This window comes from Pyrgilauda ruficollis, unplaced genomic scaffold, assembly GCF_017590135.1.
Source record: "Pyrgilauda ruficollis isolate IOZ18807 unplaced genomic scaffold, ASM1759013v1 scaffold192, whole genome shotgun sequence".
NCBI lineage: Eukaryota > Metazoa > Chordata > Aves > Passeriformes > Passeridae > Pyrgilauda > Pyrgilauda ruficollis.
The window spans coordinates 510,768-535,398 of NW_024518318.1; the positions used below are offsets into that span (position 1 = coordinate 510,768).

A 24,631-nucleotide genomic window follows, 5' to 3' on the forward strand; every position below is an offset into this window, starting at 1 on the left:
GTCACCTTCGCAACGCAAGATTTTCCCTTTTGGAAGCACAAAAATAAAGAATTCATCGGGGCGAGGCCTGCACAGGGCCCAGCGGGGAGGTGTGATGCCGCTGCTGTGAAAAACAACCAAAAAAGAAATAAAATCCTCTGGAAACGGCTGGAATTGGGAACAAAACCCTCTGGAATTGGGGCTCTGGAACAGCCAGGGAAGTTTTCTCCTGGCTGGGGGCAGGTTTGAGGGAAGTGCTGGTGATAAATGGGATTTCATGAGCGAGGAAGGAGGGAAGGGCCTCCCGGAGCCTCCATCACAGCCTGGGCAAAGCTTTTTTTATTCCCAAATGCCAAGCACGGGGCTGAGCTGATCCAAAAGGATTTCCAGAAGATTCTGGCAAGCACAAGAGTGGCTCCAGGCCGGGGAGGGGACACTGGGAATGGCCTCGGGGACAGCCCCAAACCCCACTGTGAAAATGGATTTGTGTGGTTTTAGTGGAGGTTGGCGGTGGAATCAGCAAATGTTTGGATCTGCTGTGTGAAAATAAGACACGAAGAAAGGTTTGGAGACTTTACGATGGAAAATGGACACGAAGAAAGGTTTGGAGACTTTCTGATGGAAAATGGACACGAAGAAAGGTTTGGAGACTTTCTGATAGAAAATGGACACGAAGAAAGGTTTGGAGACTTTCTGATGGAAAATGGACACGAAGAAAGATTCGGAGACCTTCTGACCACGTAGCCAAACAGAGCATCAAAATAAAAGCAGGAAACTCTGAAACTTCTGGGGTAACTCCCAAATTTCTGGGATTAATCTTGAATTTCTGGGGTAACTCCCAATTTTCTGGGATAACTCCCAAATTTCTGGGATTAATCCTGAATTTCTGGGGTAACTGTGAAATTTCTGGGGTAACTCCCAAACTTCTGGGATTAATGACAAATTTCTGTGGTAACTCCCAAATTTCTGGGATTAATCCTGAATTTCTGGGGTAACTGTGAAATTTCTGGGGTAACTCCCAAACTTCTGGGATTAATGACAAATTTCTGTGGTAACTCCCAAATTTCTGGGATTAATCACAAATTTCGGGGGTAACTCCCAAATTTCTGGGATTAATCACAAATTTCGGGGGTAACTCCCAAATTTCTGTGGTAACTCCCACTTCAAAACTTCTGGGGTACTCTTCTGAGTAAACTTCTGAGATTAATCCCAAATTTCTGTGGTAACTCCTGAATTTCTGGGATACCTCCCAGGTTTCTGGGGTACTCCCAAACTTTTGGGATAACTCCCAAATTTCTGGGATCAATCCCGACTTTCCGGGTGACCCCACGCTCCCCCAGCCCCTCCGGATCCCAGCGTGTCCCCAGCTCCTCCCGCTGTCCTTGAGCCCAGCTGGGACCTGTCCCTGTCACACACAGCAGGACATCCCTGGGGGCTTCTTCCCAACACAAAAGGGACAAAAAGAAAGCACAAAAAGCCAGCTGCGATTTGCTCCATTTAATTTCAATTAACCTCAGCCCCCCGGGGCTGCAGCGATGCCAACCCAGCAGCTTGGTGGCCCTGAGGGATGTCCCTTGTCCCAAATTCCCCGTGCCCGGCCCCAAAATTCCCAGCAGTCCTTCAATCCTCTGCGTTCAGCTCATCCAGGCTGTGAAAGTGCAGAATTTCCCTCTGGGGCCAGGGAAAATTTTCCAGAATTTTCCTCCGTCTCTGCTCCCCTGGGATGCTCCAGGGGCTGGGAACACCCAGCATGGAGGAAGAGGAAGAGGAGGAACTCCTGGCAGTGCCCAGCTCCTCCTGCCTCCCCAGCCAGGGGGGGCAGGCAGCTGATCTGCAAAAGGCAAGTGGTTTCCTAAAAAAACTACAGAAAAAAAAAAAAAAATCAACCCCCCCACCCAAGGCTCAGCCCTTGCCCTTAGAAAATGTAAAAACCTCGGGGACACGGTGGCAGCAGGGTGGTGGCACGGGCACAGCTGGCACCTCTGGGCCAGGGCAGGGCCAGAGAGCTCTGCTGGGGCTGCAGGGGCTCCCCAGAGAGGATTTGGGGGTGCAGGGGCTCCCCAGAGAGGATTTGGGGGTGCAGGGGCTCCCCAGAGAGGATTTGGGGGTGCAGGGGCTCCCTGGAGAAGGTTCGGGTGCTCCCTGGAGAGATTTGGGAGCTCAGGTTCTCCCTGGAGAGGTTTGGGGGCTCCTTGGAGAAGGTTTGGGGATTCAGGTCCTCCCTGGAGAGATTTGGGAGCTCAGGTTCTCCCTGGAGATGTCTGGGGGCTCCCTGGAGAGGTTTGGGGGCTCCCTGGAGAGGTTTGGGGGTTCCTTGGAGAAGGTTTGGGGGTTCAGGTGCTCCCTGGAGAGGTTTGGGTGTGCAGGGGCTTCCTGGAGAGGATTCAGGTGCTCCTTGGAGAAAATTTGGGAGCTCAGGTGCTCCCTGGAGAGGATTTAGGGGCTCAGGATCTCCCTGGAGAAGGTTCAGGGGCTCCCTGAAGAGGTTTGGGGGTTCAGGTGCTCCCTGGAGAGATTTAGGGGCTCAGGTTTTCCCTGGAGGGGTTTGGGGGCTCCCTGGAGAAGGTTCAGGCTCTCCCTGGAGAGGTTTGGGGGTTCAGGCTCTCCCTGGAGAGGATCTGGGGCTCGGGGGCTCTGTGCCCTGCTCTGGGGCTCGCTGGGCAGTGAGTGACCAGTCTGGTGCCCGCTCTGTCCAGGCAGCTGCTGGTGGGTGGCAAATCCTGCCCGGGCAGCACCGAGGCTGCTGGGTGCCCTCGGGAGCTCTGGGTGCCCAAAGGAGCTCTCTTGGTGCCCTCAGGAGTTCTCTTGGTGCCCACAAGAATTCCCAGTAAACACAGAAGGTCTTGGTGCCCACAGGAGCTCATGGTGGTGCCCACAGGAGCTCTCAGTGCCCACAGGATCTTTGGGTTCCTACAGGATCTCATGGTGCCCTCGGGATCTCTCGGTGCCCTCAAGATCTCTTGGTGGTGCTCTCAGGATCTCTCAGTGCCCTCGGGATCTCTCAGTGCCCACAGGATCTCATGGTGCCCACAGGATCTCTCGGTGCCCTCGGGATCTCTCAGTGCCCTCGGGAGCTCTCGGTGCCCACAGGATCTCTTGGTGCCCACAGGATCTCTCAGTGCCCTCAGGATCTCTCAGTGCCCACAGGATCTCATGGTGGTGCCCACAGGATCTCATGGTGCCCGCCCCAGCTGCGGCTGCCCCTCTCCAGGGGCTCTCTGCTGCTCAGTTGCTCTCCACCAGCTTGGCCAGGCCCTGCCTGAGCTCGCTGAGCTCGAAGATCTTCACGTCCATGATCTCGGCCACCTTGGTGACCTCGTGGTGCATCCTGTCCCTCTCTGCCAGGCTCTCTGCCAGGCTCTGCTCTGCCAGCTGCAGCCGCTGCTCCAGCTCGGCGTTCCGAGCCTCCAGCTCCTGCAGGGACAGCCACACTGCTGCTCAGAGCCTCGGAGAGCCCCAGGTGCCACCCGGGGCCACCCCGAGTCCCCAGGGCTCCCTCCTGAGCGCTGTCCCCAGCCCTGCCCGCGGGGTGAGGGGGTGGGAGGGCAGCTGTGCCCACACGGGCCCTGCCAGCCTGGTGGGGTTGGCTCTGGATCCTCCCCATGCCAGTGGGATTGGCCCTGGATCCTCTCCAGGCTGGTGGGATTGGCCCTGGATTCTCCCCATACCAGTGGGATTGGCTCTGGATCCTCCCCATCCCAGTGGGATTGGCTCTGGATCCTCCCAGCCTGGTGGGATTGGCGCTGGATCCTCCCCATCCCGGTGGGGTTGGCTCTGGATCTTAATGAGGGGGTTAATGAGGGGGTTAACGAGGGGTGTCCCCCAGGTGCCACCCTTACCTGCAGCTTCTGCAGCGTCTCCTCGCGCTCCCCCTCGGCCTCCCAGCGGCACCTCTGGCTCTTCAGCATCTGGATCTCCTGGGTGAAAAACATGTATTTATGGCATTTTTTAATTTGGCTTTCAAGGGAAATACAGGTTGGATATTGGGAAGAAGTGTTTTACAGGAAGGGCTGATGAAGTTCTGGAATGTTCTGCCCGGGGAGCGGGTGCAGTCACCATCCCTGGGGGTGTTTAACAAAGCCTGGATGTGGCACTGGTTCAGCTGAGGGGCTGGGGCTGGCTGGATTTGATGATCTTTGAGGTCTCTTCCAACCCAGTGATTCTGAGAATTCTGTGATTCTGTGATTTCTGGGAATTCTGAGCTGCCAGGATCCTGAGCCTCTCCACCCCAGCACATCCCTGTCCCTCACTTTGCTCCCTGGGAGGGGACAGAGGGGGAACAGCTGGAAGAGCTCTGACAGCTGGGGGTCTGACAGGTTTTGGGGGGTCTGACAGGTTTTGGGGGGTCTGACAGGTTTTTTGGGAGGTCTGACAGGTTTTTTGGGGGATCTGACAGGATTTTTGGGGCTCTTACAAGTATTTTGGGAGGTCTGACAGGTTTTTTGGGGGGTCTGACAGGATTTTTTTGGGGGATCTGACAGGTTTTTTGGGATATCTGACAGGTTTTTTGGGATGTCTGACAGGTTTTTTGGGAGGTCTGACAGGTTTTTTGGGGGATCTGACAGGTTTTTTGGGGGGTCTGACAGGTTTTTTGGGAGGTCTGACAGATTTTTGGGGGGTCTGGCAGGTTTTTTGGGAGGTCTGACAGGATTTTTGGGGCTCTGACAGGTTTTTTGGGGGGATCTGACAGGGTTTTTGGGGCTCTGACAGGTTTTTTTGGGGGATCTGAGAGGTTTTTTGGGGCTCTGGCAGGTTTTTTGGGGGGATCTGACAGGTTTTTTGGGGGGTCAGACAGCCTCACCTCATCTTTAGCCTTGACCAGCAGCTCCAGCTCCTCCAGGGTCTGGCTCAGCTCCTCCTTGTTGTTCTCGCTGGAGGAATCGTGGGTCCCCTGTGCCTCCAGCTCTGCCACCTGCAAGGGGAGGCAGAATTCCCTCAGGAATTCCCTCAGCACCCACTGCCGTGCTCTGCTTCCCTGCAAACCCACCTGCCTTCCCCTCTTCTTGGGGCTGGCAGCAAAACAATTCCTTCTGCTCTGCCTGCAGGAACATTTTTGGGGCTCAAAGCCCCGCTTTAGGGAGTGTGCTTTGTGCAGGAGTTCTGCACTCCAGCCAGCTGAGCTGGCTGACACCCAGCCCTGAAGATCCAGCTCCATTCATGCCCAGGACACTCCTCTGGCTGCCCTGGATGGCTCCAGCCCCTGGCAGGGGGCTCAGAGACCTTGGCACAGAGTCAAAAACACCTGTGATTTGATTTTTGGCCCCTGGAGAAAATTACCAACCTCATATGAGGATGTACAAGCCGTGAAAGTTTAGGTAGAATGATAGTTAGTTTGTCACGGGGTGGAAAAGTAGAATTTTGGGGGTTTTAGAATGGGGGTTCAGGAGGGAAGATGGAGGGATTTGGGTGTGCCCTGTCCTTCCTTCTCCTTCTCCTTCTCCTCCTTCTCCTCCTTCTTCTCCTTCTTCTCCTTCTCCTTCTTCTCCTTCTTTTCCTTCTTCTCCTTCTCCTTCTTCTCCTTCTTCTCCTTCTTCTCCTTCTTCTTCTTAGCCTCCATCTTCTGTGTGATGGTGGCACTTTTGGATTGGTTTAGGGACTGTCTAACACAGCTGATAGGTATTGGAAAACGATTGTAAATGAATTTAGTATAAAAGACAGTGTCTCAGGGCAGAGCAGGGTGCAGGGACCGACCTGCCAGACAGACCTGGGCAGGGAAAGAATTAATCAGATAAGAGAAAATAAACAACCTTGAAAACCAGAGGTGAAGAATCCTGACTCCTCCTCCCATTGCTGGGCTGGGAAAAAGAGACTTTCTACAAGCTCAGGGTCATCTCCACCACTCTGAGACATTTACACCTCTGGGCAGAGATCTCCAAAAGCTCCGGAGCTGCTGCAGCAGGAAGGCTTTGCCCAGAATTCCCCTGGAAAATGCAGCTGGGTGCCTTGGATTATTCATGAGCAGGATTCATTTTTAGAGTGGTTCTGGGCTGCTGTGAGCTCTGCAGGCAGCTCCGGGGACAAGGAGCTCAGACGGGGAGCTCGCCTGCTCTCCCTGCACTGACAGGGGCGGGGGTGGCACAATCCAAAAGTGCTCCAAAAGTGCTCCAAAAGTGCTCCAAAAATGCTCCAAAAATGCTCCAAAAATGCTGCTTAGGGACAGTAATGGAGGGGTTTCACTGAGTTACGGTTCCTGCTGTGATCCTGGCAGGGCCGGGGATCCTGAGGGAATCCTGAGGGAATCCTGAGGGAGGGGTGTTGGGAATTCTGAGGAAATCCTGAGGGAATCCTGAGGGAATCCTGAGGGAATTCAGAGAGAATCCTGAGGGAATCCTGAGGGAGGGGTGTTGGGAATCCTGAGGGAATCCTGAGGGAGGGATGTTGGGAATCAGCCCCAGGGAATCCTGAGGGATGGATGTTGGGGATTCTGAGGGAATCCTGAGGGATGGATGTTGGGAATCCTGAGGGAATCCTGAGGGAGGGATGTTAGGAATCCTGAGGGAATCCTGAGGGATGGATGCTGGGAATCCTGAGGGAGGGATGTTGGGAATCCTGAGGGAACCCTGAGGGAGGGATGTTGGGAATCCTGAGGGAGGGATGTTGGGAATCCTGAGGGATGGATGTTGGGAATCCTGAGGGAACCCTGAGGGAGGGATGTTGGGAACCCTGAGGGATGGATGCTGGGAATCCTGAGGGAGGGATGTTGGGAACCCTGAGGGAGGGATGCTTACTGCACAGCACACAGCCACCAGTGCAAACATCTGCCAACTGCTCTAAATCCCTGCTGGCTCTCAAACGCCCCTCTCCAAGTGGGAATGGCTCCGTGCCTCCTTCCCCAGCACTCCCAAAAACTTTCCCACCTCTCCCAAAACCTTTCCCATCCCTCCTGGAGCAGCCACACGCTGCCCTGATGTCCAGCTGGGCCAAACTGGGTCATGCTGGAAACCGGAATTTTCTGGAATTCCTTCCAGAAAATCCCCAAGGGAAGCTGGAATCCCGTGGCTCTGCACTTTGCTTTCCTGCCTTTCCCTCGTTTCCTGCCCCATTTCCCTGCCAGGCTGCTGCAGCTCCCGGCATCTGCTGGGTTTGATGGGAAAAGGGGCCAAGGGCAGCTGGGCTGGGGTTTCCTCCTGGGAGGAATGAGGGATTTGTCCTTCCAAACAAGCTCTGGGGCTCATTTATCAGCAAACCTAAGGTTTATTCCTAAAACCAAATTATCTTTTAGCATTCACCAACCAGTGGAACCCTTCCCACTGTTTCTTTCACCTTCCAATGCCTAATTTCATTTATGAGTAAACCTAAAGTTCATTTGTAAAATCAAATACTCTTTTCATTCACCAACCAGTGGAACCCTTCCCATTGTTCCTTTCACCTTTCAACACTTAATTTAATTTATCAACAAACCTAAAGTTTATTTGTAAAATCAAATACCTTTTCCCTCCACCAACCAGTGCAATCCTTCCCCACTGCTTCTTTTACTTTTCAATGCCTAATTTCATTTATGAGTAAACCCAAAGTTTATTTGTAAAACCAAATAATCTTTTCCCATTCATCACTCAGTGCAATCCTTCCCATTGCTCCTTTCACCTTTCAACACCTCGTTTCATTTATGAGTAAACCTAAAGTTTATTTGTAAAACCAAATAATCTTTTCCCATTCATCACTCAGTGCAATCCTTCCCATTGCTCCTTTCACCTTTCAATGCCCAATTTCATTTACCAGCCAACCCAAAGTTCATTTGTGAAATCAAGCACCTTTTCCATCCACCAACCAGTGGAACCCTTCCCACTGCTTCTTTCACCTTTCAACACCAAATTTCATTTATCAACAAACCTAAAGTTCATTTGTAAAATCAAATACTCTTTTCATTCACCAACCAGTGGAACCCTTCCCATTGCTTCTTTCACCTTTCAATGCGCTATTTAATTTATGAGTAAACCCAAAGTTCATTTGTGAAATCAAGCACCTTTTCCATCCCCCACCCCGAGGAAGCCTTCCCACGGTTGCTGTCTGTCCCGGGGCAGGTTTCCCCAGCCCAGCAGGTTTGGGCAGCCAGAGCAGCCCTCCCTGCTGCTCACCCTGTGCCGCAGTGCCTCGGTCTCCTCCTGGTACGCTGCCAGCTGCTGCTTCCACTGCTCCACGCTGGCGTTGGCCTCGTGCAGGGCGGCCACCAGCTTGGAGTTGTTGTCCTGCAGGCTGAAGAACTCGGCCTCCCACTGCACCTCGCTCACCGAGCTGGGGAAAAGGTGGGAAAAGGTCACATTTCCTGCAAAAATCCCCCTTGCCATGGGTTTTCTCCTGGGAAGATGAGAAGCTGCCCAAAACCTTCCCCAGCCAGACCCAGCTCTCACCAAAACCTTCCCCAGCTCTCCCAAAACCTTTCCCAGCTCTCCCAAAACCTTTCCCCACCAATCCCAGCTCTTCCAAAACCTTTCCCAGCTCTCCCAAAACCTTTCCCCACCAATCCCAGCTCTTCCAAAACCTTTCCCAGCTCTCCCAAAACCTTTCCCCACCAATCCCAGCTCTTCCAAAACCTTTCCCAGCTCTCCCAAATCCTTTCCCAACTAATCCCATCTCTCCCAAAACCTTTCCCAACCAATCCCAGCTCTTCCAAAACCTTTCCCAGCTCTCCCAAAACCTTTCCCCACCAATCCCAGCTCTCCCAAATCCTTTCCCAACTAATCCCATCTCTCCCAAAACCTTTCCCCACCAATCCCAACTCTCCCAAAACCTTTCCCATCTCTCCCAAAACCTTTCCCAGCCAGACCCAGCTCCCTGGGTGCGGGAGATCCAGGTCTGGATGTCCCCTCTGTGCTTTATCCCTTTAATACTTGTTTTTTGGGTCTGAAACTGCACAAACCACGTTGGCATTAATGGGGTGGGGCAGACCTGGGTACTCTGAAGGGGCTCTGCAGGGTGGGATGGTGAATCCACTTCAAAACCCCACACTGGAGCAGAGTTTGCTTTGAATAAAGCCCAGGACTCTTTGCTTTTGATTTAAAAATACCCCAAGTGTTCAGCTGGGAGCTTGACAGGAGCAGGATCCAGCCCCAAAGCCTTTTGAAGAGACAAAGAGAGGAAGCAGCAGGGACTTTGCTGGAATCACCAGGGGAAGGAACACAAACAAGTGTGAACATCTCCTGGTGCCACAGGATCCTGCTCTGGGCACGGCTGGCACGGAGCATCCTGCTCCCCTCCTGCCTGAGCAGATTTCCCAGCTGGAATAGATCCCTGCTGGGAAAGGGGGAATCCATCCAGGGGGGGGGTTGAGCAGCAGACAGAGAGAATTAAAAGGGCAGAATGGGTCAGAATTATTTGGGATGCACCAAACCCTGCCAGGGGAGAGTTTGGGGTCAGAGCAGCCAATCCCAGTGATTTGGGATGATAAAAACAAACTCTGCCAGGGGAGAGTTTGGGGTCACAGCAGCCAATCCCAAAGATTTGGGATGACAAAACCTGGCACCAAACCCTGCCAGAAGGGAGAATCTGGGAGTCAGAGCAGCCAATCCCCATTATTTGGGATGCACCAAACCCTGATAGAGGAGAGAATTTGGGGGTCAGAGCGGCCAATCCCAATGATTTGGGAAGCACCAAACCCTGCCAGGGGAGAATTTGGGGGTCAGAGCAGCCAATCCCAATGATTTGGGATGCACCAAACCCTGCCAGAGGAGAGTTTGGGCTCAGAGCAGCCAATCCCAGTGATTTGGGATGATAAAACCTGGCACAAAACCCTTCCAGAGGGAGAATTTGGCGGTGAGAGCAGCCAATCCCAATGATTTGGGAAGCACCAAACCCTGCCAGGAGAGTTTGGGCTCAGAGCAGCCAATCCCAATGATTTGGGAAGCACCAAACCCTGCCAGGGGAGAGTTTGGGCTCAGAGCAGCCTCACCCCTCCGAGAGCATCTTCTTCAGCCTCTCCTTCTCGGTGCTGATCTCCACATCCGCGCTCTGGCTGCGGAACAGTTTGTCCTCCCCCGGCCCGTTGGAGCTGATGATGGGGCTGGGGAGCACCTGGGGGGGGACAAGGACCAGGACAAGGACAAGGACAGGGTGGTCACCTCCAGCAGGGGGGCCTGGGATGGCCCTGTGGTCACCAACCCGGCCTGGCTGCACGGGGTCCGCGTGGAGGTGACAGAGGGACAGTGGGCCACACCTGGGGACAGCAGGGACACCCTGGGGACAGCAGGGACAGCCCTGGGGACAGCAGGGCCACGCCTGGGGACAGCAGGGACAGCCCTGGCACAGCAGGGACAGCCCTAAGGACATTTTCCTCACATTTTCTCCCCTTTCCCTCCTGTTTTCTCCTTTTCCCCCCTTTCCTCCCCATTCCCAGCCTCACCTGGTGGGAAGGGATGCTCAGGGCAGGGTTGGTGAGCTCAGTTTTATCCTGGCATTTCTCCCTGGCCACACGAGCGGCTTCCTTCACCTCCTGGAACTTCTCTGCAAACTGGAGGGGAGGGAAAAGGGAAAAGGGAAAAGGGAAAAGGGAAAAGGGAAGGGAAGGGAAGGTCACCCTGGGGCTGTGCACAGCAGAGCTCATGCTCTGCCTGCACCTTCATTAAAAACGCTTTTTAATTTCTCTCCAACAGCAAAATTCAGATTTTAATCTGAATTTGGAGCTCAGGGCCGTGGGTTCAGCACAGGAGCAGCACCTGCAGCTCCATTTGTGGCACCCAAACACAACTTTGAAGCTGTTTTTGGTGCCTTTGCGCCTTGAATTCCATTCCAGCCCGGTGAGAGCAGCACCTCAGCTGGTGCCTGAGGATTTCCTGGAGGCTTTTCTCCAGAGGGGCTCCCTGAGCTCACCTGGGCCAGGTTCCTGAGCTACCTGGGACAGGTTTCCAGATTTCTAGGCTCACCTGGCTCAGGTTTCCATGTTCCTGAGCTCACCTGAACATGTTTCCATGTTCCTAAGCTCACCTGGCTCAGGTTCCTGGGCTCACCTGGGACAGGTTCCCTGAGCTCACCTTACTGGTAAACACACCTGGCTGAGGGTTCCAGGTTCTGGGCTCACCTGGCTGAGGGTTCCAGGTCCCCTGCTCACCTGGACAGTTCCCAGGTCCCTGGCTCAGCTGGCTCAGTCCCTGGCTCACCTGTTTCACCTGTCTCACCTGCTCAGTCCCTGGCTCACCTAGCTCAGGTCCCTGGCTCAGTTCCCTGCTCACCTGGACAGTTCCCAGGTCCCTGGCTCAGTCCCTGCTCACCTGGACAGTTCCCAGGTCCCTGGCTCAGTCCCTGCTCACCTGGACAGTTCCCAGGTCCCTGCTCACCTGGCTCAGGTGCTGCTCGGAGGCGAAGCCCAGCCCGTAGACGGTGTTGGCCCTGCTGTCGGCCCACTGCCCGAACTTCTGCGACGTCTTGGTGAACGTCATGTTGGGGGTGATGGTGCTGTTGATGATGGCCTGCAGCGGGTGCGGGGATCGATCGGGGATCGATCGGGGATTGATCGGGGATTGATCGGGGATTGATCAGGGATTGATCAGGGGATCAATCAGGGATTGATCAGGGGATTGATCAGGGGATCGATCAGGGGATTGATCGGGGATTGATCAGGGATTGATCGGGGATTGATCAGGGATTGATCAGGGGATCAATCAGGGGATTGATCGGGGATTGATCAGGGATTGATCGGGGATCGATCGGGGATCAATTGGGGATTGATCAGGGATCGATCGGGGATTGATCGGGGATTGATCAGGGCATTGATCGGGGGATTGATCGGGGATTGATCAGGGATTGATAAGGGATTGATCAGGGGATTGATCAGGGATTGATAAGGGATTGATCAGGGGATTGATCAGGGAGTCAGTCAGGGATCAGTCAGGGATCAATCAGGGAATTGATCATGGAGTCAGGGGATCAATCAGGGGATCAATCAGGAAATCAGTCAGGGAGTCAGGGAATCAATCAGGGAGTCAGGGGATCAATCAGGGAATTGATCAGGGAATTAATCAGGGAATTGATCAGGGAGTCAGGGGATCAATCAGGGAATTGATCAGGGAGTCAAGGAATCAGAGAATCAGGGAATCAAACAGGGAATTGGGGAAATCAAACAGGGAGTCAGAGAACCAATCAGAAAACCAGCTGTTTCTGTGGGGGAAAAGCTGTTTTTCAGGGGGAATAGCTGGGGTTTTTGGTGAAAAGCTGCCTTTTTGGGGGCACAACTGCTTTTGTGGCAACACAGCTATTTTTTAGGGACACAGCTATTTCTTTATGGACACAGCTATTTCTTTAGGGGCACAGCTATTTCTTTAGGGTCACAGCTATTTCTTTAGGGTCACAGTGGGTTTCTTTTGGGGACACAGCTATTTTTTTTGGGGGGACACAGCTATTTCTTTAGGGACACAGCTATTTTTTAGGGTCACATCTGTTTCTTTATGGACACAGCTATTTTTTAGGAACACAGCTATTTTTTTGGGGGGCACACAGCTGGTTTCTTTAGGCACACAGCTGTGTTTTCAGGGGCACAGCTCTGTTTTTAGGGGACACATCTATTTCTTTAGGAACACAGCTATTTCTTTATGGACACAGCTATCTTTTAGGGTCACATCTATTTCTTTAGGCACACAGCTGTGTTTTCAGGCACACAGCTGGTTTCTTTAGGCACACAGCTATTTTTTAGGCACACAGCTGTGTTTCCAGGGGCACAGCTCTGTTTTTAGGGTCACAGCTATCTTTTAGGCACACAGCTGGTTTCTTTAGGCACACAGCTATTTTTTAGGGTCACAGCTATCTTTTAGGCACACAGCTGGTTTCTTTAGGCACACATCTATTTCTTTAGGCACACAGCTGTGTTTCCAGGGGCACAGCTGCCCCGCGGTGCCCCGGGCAGTGCCCACCTTGGTGCCCCCCACGCTGATGATCCTGTAGACGCTGCGGGTGGCATCGTAGAAGTAGGAGACGGTCAGGGCGTGTTTGCTGGCCGGGATCCAGTTCCTCTTGGTGGCTGGGTCGATCTGGAACACGTGGGCCCTGGTGCTGAAGATGGGCTGCTCCCTGCAGGGGTGGAGAACAGCGCTTGGAGCCGTGGTTTGAAAGGGTTAAAATTTCAGCTGAGGCTCAGAACCAATTCATACTGAAATTAAATAACAGGGCTTTGAATCATGATTTTATAGGGTTAAAATTTCAGCTGAGGGAACCAATTCATATTGAAATTAAATAGGGCTTTGAATCATGATTTTATAGGGTTTAGGTTTCAGCTAAGAGTCAGAACCAATGCACATTGAAATTAGATAAACCAACAGGGGAACAGGGCTTGGAACCATGATTTTATAGGGTTAGGATTTTATAGGGTTAGGATTTTATAGAGTTAAGGTTTCAGCTAAGAGTCAGAACCAATTCATATTGAAATTAGATAAACCAACAGGAGAACAGGGCTTTGAATAATGGTTTTGTAGGGTTAAAATTTCAGCTGAGGCTCAGAACCAATTCATACTGAAATTAAATAACAGGGCTTTGAATCATGATTTTATAGGGTTAAAATTTCAGCTGAGGGAACCAATTCATATTGAAATTAGATAACAGGGCTTGGAATCATTATTTTTTTAGGGTTAGGATTTCATAGGGTCAGGATTTTATAGGGTTGGGATTTCACCTGAGGCTCAGAACCAATCCATATTGAAGTTAGATAACAGGACTTTGAATCATGATTTTACAGGGTTAAGATTTCACCTGAGGCTCAGAACCAACTCATACTAACATTAGATGCACCAGTGACAGGCTGATGATCACTGGATGTTTAAATCTAAAGCACTGCTGTAGAAATAACAACCCGACGCCAATTGTTGCATTTTGAGCTCGTTTGTAGAAGGAAGTGGAGCAAGTGAAGGAAGGAATTGAAGGAACCTTTACTGAAACCAGAACAATGCCCAGCCCCTGGACTCTCAGTCCGTCCAAGCAGGGGCGTGGGTGGTGCCAGAGGGTCACAGAGAGCTGAGGAAGACCTTCCTGACTTCATCCCTGGGACCACTGACCCAGTTAGGGACCGCTGCCCCCATTAGAGAGGAGAACTGCACACGAGTGAAGGACTAATGACCTCATTTTAACAGAGCAGGGATGGGAGGGGCTGGGCTTATGCAAATGCCTTATTTTGGGAAACAGAAGGCAAAGAGCCCTGTGAGGGCAGTCACACATGTCGGAATTGTCGGCGATTTTGGGATTCAGCGGTTCGGCGTGAGGGAAGCTGAGGGAAGGGGAAGTGCAGGAATTTCCTCCCTTCCCTCTGCCCCGGGCACCCCTGCTGCTGCTCCAGTGCCAGCCAGCCCCTCCTGGGGCAATGCCAGGGACAGAGCCCTGCAGGAGTGACACAGCCATGCCTGTCACATTCGCATCCTCTGGAAAATCCCTCCGCCCTGGATTCCTCTCCTGGCGAGCTGAGAAGCCTCCGGGAAAAAGGGAAACGATTTTATCTCATTTGCTTCTGCTGCGTTTGGCTGCTCTGCAATGTGGTTGGAGGTTGTTTACCCACAGGTGATTGTTTCTTTGTGCTCAGTTGTGAATTATTTTCACTCTTTGGCCAGTCAGGGCTCTGGAGAGAGCCACGAGTTTTCATTATTATCTTTTTAGCCTTCTGTAAGTATCCTTTCTGTATTCTTTAATATAAAATAGTTTCATAAATAATAAATTAGCCTTCTGAGAACACGGAGTCAGATTCATCGTTCCCTCCTGCCACGAGGATCCCTGCAAATCCAATACTGGTTATCCCAGGAAAATCCTGGCAGAAAATCCTGGGAAAGCTCTGAGAAAATTCCCAGAAAATCCTGGGGAAGCTCTGAGAAAATTCCCAGAAAATCCTGGGGAAGCTGTTATAGTAACAGCCTGGCAGTCCCCTAAATCCCAGATTTAGAAGTTTTATGGGATTTAGGAATGTTTTAGGAATGTTTTCCATGACACAACAGCCCAGCTGCTCCAGGCTGGCTCTGACTAAACCCAGGGAAGTTTTATGGGATTTAGGAATGTTTTAGGAATGTTTTCCATGACACAACAGCCCAGCTGCTCCGGGCTGGCTCTGACCAAACCCAGGGCCCCCCTCAGCACCCAAACCCGGGGGGATTTTATGGGATTTGCCCCCGCTGGCAGCTGCAAGGCACAGGAACATTCCTGCTGTGTGGAGCCCCCCAAAACCCCGGCTGCTGCTGATCCCTCCCCATCCCGAGTGCTGCCAGCCTGTGCCATCAATCCAAACCCCCCTGGTGCTTTTCCAGAGCCAGCCCAGAACCCAGCAGGGAATATTTGATGTCCTCCCCGCTCCCAGCCTGCTCCCAGGTGCCAGCCCTGGCTCAGATTTCTCCTGCCAGCACACTCCACACCCTCTCTGCCTGCATTTTTGGAGCGAGATTCCAATTTCCCAGGCTCTGTTTTCACGTGGATCACGACCTATCTTTGGCACAGGGGAAAAAAATGGATATTTCTGCCCCTAGACCCCCGAGTCCTGGGCTGCTTTTGGAAAGAACAAAGGCAGGACTTTACCGAGCTGTTGACATTTGTTAGTAAGGGCAGGAGGCTGGTGCAGTTAGTGGGGTGTCCCCTCCTCCAGCAGCTCCTCTCAGGGCTCTCTCAGCTGCTCTGAGGCTCCTTCCCAGCGCTGCCTCCACAGGGATTCATTCCCTGGCAAGGGAAAGTCCAGCTGTTATTCCCCACACAGCCAGGCACCTCCAGGGGCTCTGTGTGCCCCCAATATCCACAGAGCTGCTCCTTTGCAGGGATTTCTCATCACTGAATGAGGGTTTTTCCCCCTGTTGTGGGAGATATTTGGGTGAGCTGTGCAAACCCCCCCTGGCTGCTGGGAGAGGCCACGAGGAGCCTGGGAGGCTCCAGAGCTTCCAGCCATGCCCATGAGCTGCTGCCTGATGGAAAACCCTCCTGGGAGATCATTCCTTGGGCACAGCAGCTGTCCCTGGGCTCCTGTCTGTCCTGGAGTCCTGTCCCTCTGTCCCTGTCCATCCTGGAGTCCTGTCCCTCTGTCCCTGTCCATCCATGATCCTGTCCCTCTGTCCCTGTCCATCCAGGATCAATGTCCCTGTGTCCCTGTCCATCCAGGATCCCATCCCTGTGTCCCTGTCCCTCCAGACCCCATCCCTGTGTCCCTGTCCATGCAGACCCCATCCCTGTGTCCCTATCCATCCAGGATCCATGTCCCTGTGTCCCTGTCCATCCAGGATCCCATCCCTGTGTCCCTGTTCCTGCAGACCCCATCCCTGTGTCCCTGTCCATCCAGGATCCATGTCCCCGTGTCCCTGTCCCTCCAGGATCCCATCCCTGTGTCCCTGTCCATCCAGGATCCTGTCCCTGTTTCCCTGTCCCTCCAGGATCCTGTCCCTGTGTCCCTGTCCATCCAGGATCCATGTCCCCGTGTCCCTGTCCCTCCAGGATCCCATCCCTGTGTCCCTGTCCATCCAGGATCCATGTCCCCGTGTCCCTGTCCCTCCAGGATCCCATCCCTGTGTCCCTGTCCATCCAGGATCCATGTCCCCGTGTCCCTGTCCCTCCAGGATCCCATCCCTGTGTCCCTGTCCATCCAGGATCCATGTCCCCGTGTCCCTGTCCCTCCAGGATCCCATCCCTGTGTCCCTGTCCCTCCAGGATCCTGTCCCCATGTCCCTGTCCCTCCAGGATCCTGTCCCTGTGTCCCTGTCCCTCCGTGTCCTCCCCAGCTCTCCTGGAGCCCTTCCAGGCTCTGGGAACAGCTCCAGGGTTTCTCTGGCGCTTCCCTTCCCCAGCCTTGGGCACCCCCAGGGGTGCAGGGTCGGCCTCGGCTGCTCTGGGAATTCCATCCCAGCCCCTTTCCATCACCTCCAGCCTGAACCAGCCCCGAGCCAGCAGAAGGGGCGGGTGAGGACAGAGGGACAGGACAGAGGGACAGCCAGCAGGTGACAGCCGGAGCTGAGCCCTGCAGGAGCCGCTGCCCAAAACACCCCCGAGCTCTGGGACTCCTGTTCCCCCTCCTGAGCCGACCCCAGCAGGGTCCCTGGAATGCTGACTCCTCTTTTCCTGCTCAGCAGCGGAGGGCGGATAAACAAACGTGTAAATAAAACCGCTCGCCCCCCCAGGGCTGGCCTTCGCAGATAATTAAGGAGAAGCGAAGCAAACGCCTGAAAGGACAAAGATCCGAGCGCCCTGGTGGCACTGGAAGGGATCCAGGTCCCTCCTCTGCTCCCAGCACAGGGGAAGGGCAGAATTCAACAGCCCGGGGAGCTTAAAAATGACTTGTCCCGGGTGGATATCCACTAAATGAAGGGATATCCACTAAATGAAGGGATACCAGGGCAGGAAGGGGTTAAATGCTGGGGTTTTAACACGTTCTCAGCCGGAATGTTTAGCCTTGATTTTGTTTTAAGGGTAAGGAAGGGGGGAATTGTGAGTTGCTGCAACTTCTTTTAGTGGGTATCCAATGAAAGAACACCTTCATTTAGTGGGTATGCATGAAAAGCTCCCTTTAATTTAGTGGATATCCATTAAAAGCACCCCTTCTTTTAGTGGATATCCTTTAAAATAAGACCTTAATTCAGTGGATATCCTTTAAAAGAACCCCTTCTTTTACTGGATATCCTTTAAAAGAACCCCCTCTTTTAGTGGGTATCCCATGAAAGAACACCTTAATTTAATGGATCTCCATTAAAAGCTCCCCTTAATTCAGTGGATCTCCATTAAAAGCACCCCTTCTTTTAGTGAATATCTATTAAAAGCACCCCTTCTTTTAGTGAATATCTATTAAAAGCACCCCTTCTTTTAGTGAATATCCTTTAAAAGCTCCCCTTAATTCAGTGAATATCCATTAAAAGCTCCCCTTTTTTTAGTGACTATCCTTTAAAAGCACCCCTTAATTCAGTGAATATCCATTAAAAGCTCCCCTTTTTTTCCTGGGAATCCCCCGGAGCCCCGGAGGCAGCAGCAGCAGGGGAAGGAAGGGATGGTTTCACTCCTTCCCCTCCCTCCAGGTGTTCCTCACCTGGCCCCAGGTGCTGCCTGGGCAAAGACCCAAAGGGCTCCTCCTGGGCTGCTCCTGGCTCGGAGCAGGGGAAGGGCCCAGGGGGGGTTTGGGGAGGGCACAGGGGTCCGGGAGATGTTTGGGGAGGATCCAGGGAATGTTTGGGGAGGATCCAGAGAAGGTCCCAGGGAATGTTTGTTATCTGTGATTTCTTATTTGTGATCTGTCATTTGTTATCTGTGATTTGTGATTTGCTATCTGTGATTTGTTATCTGTTATCTGTGATTTGTGATCTGTTATCTGTGATTTGTTATCTGTGATTTGTTATCTGTTATCTGTGATTTGTTATCTGTGATTTGTTACTTGTTATCTGTGATTTGTTACTTGTTACCTGTGATTTGTGATTTGTTATCTGTGATTTGTTACTTGTTATCTGTGATTTGTGATTTGTAATCTGTGATTTGTTATCTGTTATCTGTGATTTGTTACTTGTTATCTGTGATTTGTTACTTGTTATCTGTGATTTGTTATCTGTTATTTGTGATCTGTTATCTGTGATTTGTGCTCTGTGATTCGTGCCCTCAATTCACTCAGTTCTGGCCAGAGCAGCAATGACCCAGCAGGGCGAGGAGAGCTGGGGACACGGTGACACACGGCCAGGGGACAGCAGCCCTGTGCCAGGAGGGACAGATGGCACCAAGCAGGGCCAGCACTGGCACCACGCTGTGCCAGGAGGGGCAGCGGGCACGGGAGGTGCCAGGGGCTGGCAAGGACCCAGCCAGCCCTGCCACGGGTGTCACAGGGGATGGACAGCCCTGTCACGGGTGTCACACGGGCTGTCCTGCCCTGCCACGGGTGTCACACGGGCTGTCCTGCCCTGTCATGGATGTCACAGGAGCAGTCCAGCCCTGCCACGGGTGTCACAGGGGCTGGGCAGCCCTGCCACGGGTGTCACAGGGCTGTCCTGCCCTGCCATGAGTGTCACAGGGGCTGTCCTGCCCTGCCATGAGTGTCACAGGGGCTGTCCTGCCCTGTCACGGGTGTCACACGGGCTGTCCTGCCCTGCCACGGGTGTCACAGGGGCTGTCCTGCCCTGCCACGGGTGTCACAGGGGCTGTCCTGCCCTGTCACGGGTGTCACAGGGGCTGTCCTGCCCTGTCACGGGTGTCACAGGGGCTGTCCTGCCCTGCCACGGGTGTCACACAGGCTGTCCTGCCCTGCCACGGGTGTCACACGGGCTGTCCTGCCCTGCCACGGGTGTCACACGGGCTGTCCTGCCCTGTCATGGATGTCACAGGGGCAGTCCTGCCCTGTCACGGGTGTCACACAGGCTGTCCTGCCCTGTCATGGATGTCACAGGGGCAGTCCTGCCCTGTCACGGGTGTCACAGGGCTGGGCTGGCCCCACTGCCCTCGGGTGTCCCGGGCTGGGCTCTGCCCGCAGGGGCCTCTCCCTGAGCGGGATCTGCAGGGCAGGGACGGGTGAGGGGGCAGAAACTAGTACAGGACAGGACAAAAATGAGTGAGAACAGGACAGAAGTGAGAGAGAACAGGACAGGAATGAGAGAGAGCAGGATTAAAATGGGCACGAATAGGACAGGAATGAGTGTGAGCAGGAGAGGAATGAGAACAGGACAGGAATGAGAGAGTGGCACAGGAATGAGTGCGAGCAGGATTAAAATGAGTGTGAACAGGACAGGAATGAGTGAGAGCAGGACAGAAATGAGAGTGAACAGGACAGAAATGAGTACAAGACAGAAATGAAATGAGTACAAGACAGAGATGAGCCCAGGACAGGAATGAGCCCGGCCCTGGCCTCTGGCCACGCTGAGTCAGCTGGGAGCCCAGCCTGGGGCTGAGCCAGGCTCTCCCTCCCTCCCTCCCCAGGGAAAACCCCCCCAGGAATCCCAGGGAGAATCCCCCCAGGAATCCCAGGGAGAATCCCCCCAGCAATCCCAGGGAGAATCCCCCCAGCAATCCCCGGGAGAATCCCCCCAGCAATCCCAGGGAGAATCCCCCCAGCAATCCCAGGGAGAATCCCCCCAGCAATCCCAGGGAGAATCCCCCAGGAATCCCAGGGAGAATCCCCCAGGAATCCCAGGGAGAATCCCCCAGGAATCCCAGGCAGAGCCCAGCACCCCAAAAAGGCAGAACTGGGGCACAGAGAGGGGTTGGGAGCCCAACCCTCCTCCTCCTCCTCCTCCAGGGTGTCTGCTCTCCCTTTATCTCCCCTCTGCAGCCGCAGGGGCTGCTGTCAGTGCTGTCTGTCTGTCAGTGCTGGCTGTCTGTCAGTGCTGGCTGTCTGGGGAACTGGGGCTGATAAAAGTCACGCCCAGCTCCTTCCCCCCAAACTCCGAGCCCTGCAGAGCCTCTGGGGGTTCAGGAGAATCCCTGGAGCTGGGCTGGATGATCCCGTTCATCCAGGATATTCCATAGCCCAAAATATCCCACAGCTCAGCCCAGGACATTCCATAGCCCGGGATATCCCACATTTCAGGATATTCCACATTTCAACCCAGGTTATTCCACATTTCAGCCCAGGATATTCCACAATTCAACCCAGGATATTCCATATCCCAGGTTATTCCACATTTCAGCCCAGGATATTCCATAGCCCAGGATACCCCACCGTTCCTCCCCAAGGACACTGAACTGCAGAAGCGCTTTGGGGACAAAGTTTGGATTCCAAATCAGGATTTAGGGCTTTGGGGAGAAGGTTTGGAAGATGGATTTAGGGTTTTGGGGAGAAGGTTTGGGTTCCAAAGATGGATTTGGGGACAAGGTTTGGGTTCCAAAGATGGATTTGGGGACAAGGTTTGGGTTCCAAAGATGGATTTGGGGTTTTGGGGACAAGGTTTAGGTTCCAAAGATGGATTTGGGGACAAGGTTTGGGTTCCCAAGCAGGATTTGGGGACAAGGTTTGGGTTCCCAAGCAGATTTCCCCCCCAGCAGGTGCCAGGGCTGTGACCTTGGCAGGAGCAGCTCCAGGAATAGCCTCTGGCTCTTGCCCCGCTCCCAGGAGATTTCCCCGAGCAGGAATCCTGAGCAGCTGCACCAGAGCAGGGACCAGCAAGGTCACACACAAAAAACCCCAAAAAAAGGGATTTTCCCTGGAATTATGGAGCCTCCTGGGCGTGCCCTTCCTCCTCCTGCTCTGGGACACGAACACTGCTAGGACGGAATTAAAATTTAAAAATTTAAAATGGAATGTAGCAATTAAAATTTAAAATTGAAACAGCAGGCTGCAGCTCAGGAATCCTTCACAGAAAATGCATAAATAAAATAAGGAGGATGATAATAAATAAATAAATGAAATAAGGAGGACAATAATAAATAAATAAATGAAATAAGGAGGACAATAATAAATAAATAAATGAAATAAGGAGGACAATAATAAATAAATAAATGAAATAAGGAGGAGCCTAGTCCCGAGTTCTGGCCTTGTTAAGCCTCTCCTGGCAGGTCTGGCAGTTTCAGAGCAACAGGAAAAAAAACCAAACCTGATTTAACGGGATCAGCAGATCCCTGCCAGCTTCAAAGGCTCTGCCAGCCTCACGTCGCTGTCACTGCTCATTCCTCACTCCTGCCTCCCCAGCCCCGGCTCCAAAAGGAAAATTTTTTAAAAAGGAAAGTGGGAAATTAAAAAAAAAAAAAAAAAGGAAAATTTTAAAAAAGGAAATTCTTTAAAAAGGAAAATGGGAAAAAAATTTAAAGCAGAAAATTTAAAGAAAGGGAAAGGGTAAAATTTTAAAAAAGGAAAACAGAAAAATTCTTAAAAAGGAGAAGGGTAAATTTTAAAAAAAGGACAAGGAGCCCCCAGGAATGTGATTTATGCCAAACCCTGCTCGATCTGACAGAATTCCCCTGACCCGACTGCACAAAAACTCCCAAAGCGCCGGGTCCTGGAAGGGATCAGAGCTGGGAACGGATCAAAGCCCAGCCTGAGCTCCTGTCCCGCGCCAAAAGCAGCCAAAATCAGCCAAAACCAGCCAAAATCAGCCCAAAAGCCACCCAAAATCCACCCAAACCAGCCAAAAGCAGCCAAAACCAGCCAAAACCAGCCAAAATCAGCAAAAATCGGCCCAAAACCCGCCAAAATCAGCCCAAAATCCACCAAAACCCACCGAAATCAACCAACACCCACCCAAAATCCACCAACAGCTACCAAAGTCAACCAAAGCCCACCAAAATCCGCCAAAACCCACCAAAATCAACCAAACCCCGCCAAAATCCGCCAAAACCCACCGAAATCAGCCAAAGCCCACCGAAATCAACCAAAAGCCCCCGCTCCGTCCCGCCCCGGGAGCAGCCCGCGGGGTCGCGGCCCAAGCCCCGGCCGCTCCCGGCCGCTCCCGGCCCCAGGAACTCCCGGATCCTTTTTTCCCCAAGCCAGAGCCGCAACAAACCCAAGAAAATCCCGAATTTTCAAGTCCCGGGGAAGTTTTTGGGCACAGCCCCGCTCCAGCCTTCCCGGTTTGGGTTCCACAGATCCCCGGAGCTTTCCCTTCCACAGGAGTTAATTTAATTTAATTTAATTTAAAGAACTTGTAGCAACTCGCCATTCCCCACTTCCCCAGCTCAAAAATAAAAGGCGAGGCGAAACTTTCCAGCTGCAAGCGAGGGGGGAAAAAGCCATTTAACCCTTTAATTCCTGTCCCCGCCGCCGTGAAGAACAAAAGCAGAGCAAGAACAGCCCGCGGCTCTCACCCCATCCCCGCCGGTACCGGTACCGATCCTCTCCAGCCGCCGCCGCCTCCTCCTCCTCCTCTTCCTCCTCCTTCTCCCCTTCCTCTTTCTTTCTGTCTTTCTCCGGATCCGGATGCTCTTTAAATTTCCTCCGGAATTTCACTTTGAAGCGCTGCTGCTGCTGCTGCTCCGCGGTACCGGGAAAGGCTTCGGGAGTGGCACCGGGAGCGGCACCGGGATCGGTACCGGGAGTGGCTCCGGGATCGGGATCGGTACCGGGAGTGGCTCCGGGATCGGGACCGGCACCGGGATTGGCTACGGGAGCGGCACCGGGAGAGGCTCCAGGAGAGACAGGGGACCGGGAGCGGCACCGGGAGCGGCACCGGCACCGGGAGTGGCCCCGGGAGGGGCTCCGGGATCGGTCCCGGGGCGCTCCGGCGCTTCCCCGCCGCTGCTCCCCGGTTCCCTCGTTCCCTCCCAGCCCGGCAGGGAGCGGCTGGATGGAGCCGGTGCCTCTCCGAGCCTTTCCTCCCCCCGCACCGAGCGCTTCCCCGCGGCCCGGGCGGACCGAGCTCTTTGTTGCCCGCTCCCGGCCCGGTCCCTGCCGCTCCCTGCTCGGTCCTCGCCGCTCCTGCCCGGTCCCTCCCCGCTCCCTGCCGCTCCTGCCCGCTCCCTGCCGCTCCTGCCCGCTCCCTCCCCGCTCCCTACCCGGTCCCTCCCCGCTCCCGCCGCCCCATCCCTCTCACGTTTGGCCGCTTTTCTTCTCCCGACTTTATTCGCGGCGCCGGCAGCACCACCTGCCGGGGACAGCGGGCTGGGGACCACCGGGGACAGCGGGCTGGGGACCCCCAGGGACAGCGGGCTCGGGGCCACCGGGGACAGCGGGCTGGGGACCACCGGGGACAGCGGGCTCGGGGCCACCGGGGACAGCGGGCTCGGGGCCACCACCTACCACAAGAGCTCTGACCCCCGGAACCGTCTGCAGCACAAAAACCTGCAGTCCTTGGGGTTCTCTGGGCCCCGGAGCCCCCTGTGACCCCAAATCCTCTGTGTCCCAAAACCCCCCACCCCTGGAATCCAGAATTCCACCCGGGCAGCACGAGCACAGGAGCGATAACCTGGGTGTGATAACCCGGGTGTGATGACTGGAGTTTGATAAACCAGGTGTGATAACCCGGGTGTGATAACCTGGGTGTGATAACACCAGTGATAACCCGGGTGTGATAACCCGGGTGTGACAAAACCAGTGATAACCCGGGTGTGATAACCCGGGTTTGATAATCCAGGTTTGATAACCCGGGTGTGAAACCCCGCTGCCCACACTCAGCCTTTCCTCTCCTCCCCGTCCTGCGCTGTTTTCCTTGTGCCAGGTGTCACCTCTGTCCCCCAGCGTCCCATCCCTGTCCCTGTCCTCGTCCCTGTCCCCATCCCTGTCCCTTTTCCCTGTCCCCTGTGTCCCTGTCCCTTGTCCCCATCCCCTGTGTCCCTGTCCCCATTCCTGTCCCCTGTCCCTTGTCCCCATCCCTGTCTCCATCCCCATCCCTGTCCCTTGTCCCTGTCCCCTTTCCCTATCCTCTGTCCCTGTCCCCATCCCTTGTCCCCATCCCCGTCCCTATCCCTGTCCCTTGTCCCCATCCTTGTCCCCTGTCCCTGTCCCGTGTCCCTGTCCCCATCCCTGTCCCTTATCCCTATCCCTGTCCCTTGTCCCCATCCTTGTCCCCTGTCCCTGTCCCGTGTCCCTGTCCCCATCCCTGTCCCTTGTCCCTATCCCTGTCCCCTGTCCCCGTCCCTCTCCCCTGTGTCCCCATCCCTGTCCCCTGTCCCCATCCCTGTCTCCATCCCCATCTCTGTCCCTTGTCCCTGTCCCTTGTCCCCATCCCTGTCTCCATCGCCATCTCTGTCCCTTGTCCCTGTCCCCTGTCCCCATCCCTGTCCCTGTCCCCTCCCGTGTTTGTCCAAACCAAACTCCCTTTCTGGCAGGATTTCCTCTCACCTCTGTTATTTTGTCACTTCTGAGCTGAACGCTGCTGATGCTGAACAGAAA

At 53.9% G+C, this 24,631-nt stretch overlaps 1 protein-coding gene across 3 annotated transcripts; it reads right to left on the reverse strand.

Annotated features, from left to right (window-relative positions):
* Nucleotides 1–1,468: 1,468 nt before the first annotated feature.
* On the reverse strand, nt 1,469–23,270 carry HOMER3 (homer scaffold protein 3). 3 transcript variants are annotated; one of them, XM_041465861.1, is made up of 10 exons: nt 22,609–23,270; nt 15,445–15,582; nt 12,816–12,972; nt 11,247–11,378; nt 10,316–10,423; nt 9,866–9,987; nt 8,055–8,211; nt 4,781–4,891; nt 3,819–3,896; nt 1,469–1,810 (listed from the first exon to the last, which is right to left on the reverse strand). In XM_041465861.1, the coding sequence occupies exons 2-10, from the start codon at nt 15,456–15,458 to the stop codon at nt 1,619–1,621; spliced, it is 1,071 nt and encodes a 356-aa protein (XP_041321795.1). In that variant the 5' UTR covers nt 15,459–15,582; nt 22,609–23,270; the 3' UTR covers nt 1,469–1,618. The 3 variants fall into 3 exon arrangements, with proteins under 3 accessions (XP_041321795.1, XP_041321797.1, XP_041321796.1); XM_041465862.1 differs by lacking the exon at nt 1,469–1,810 and adding an exon at nt 2,034–3,393; XM_041465863.1 differs by lacking the exon at nt 15,445–15,582.
* Nucleotides 23,271–24,631: the final 1,361 nt, after the last annotated feature.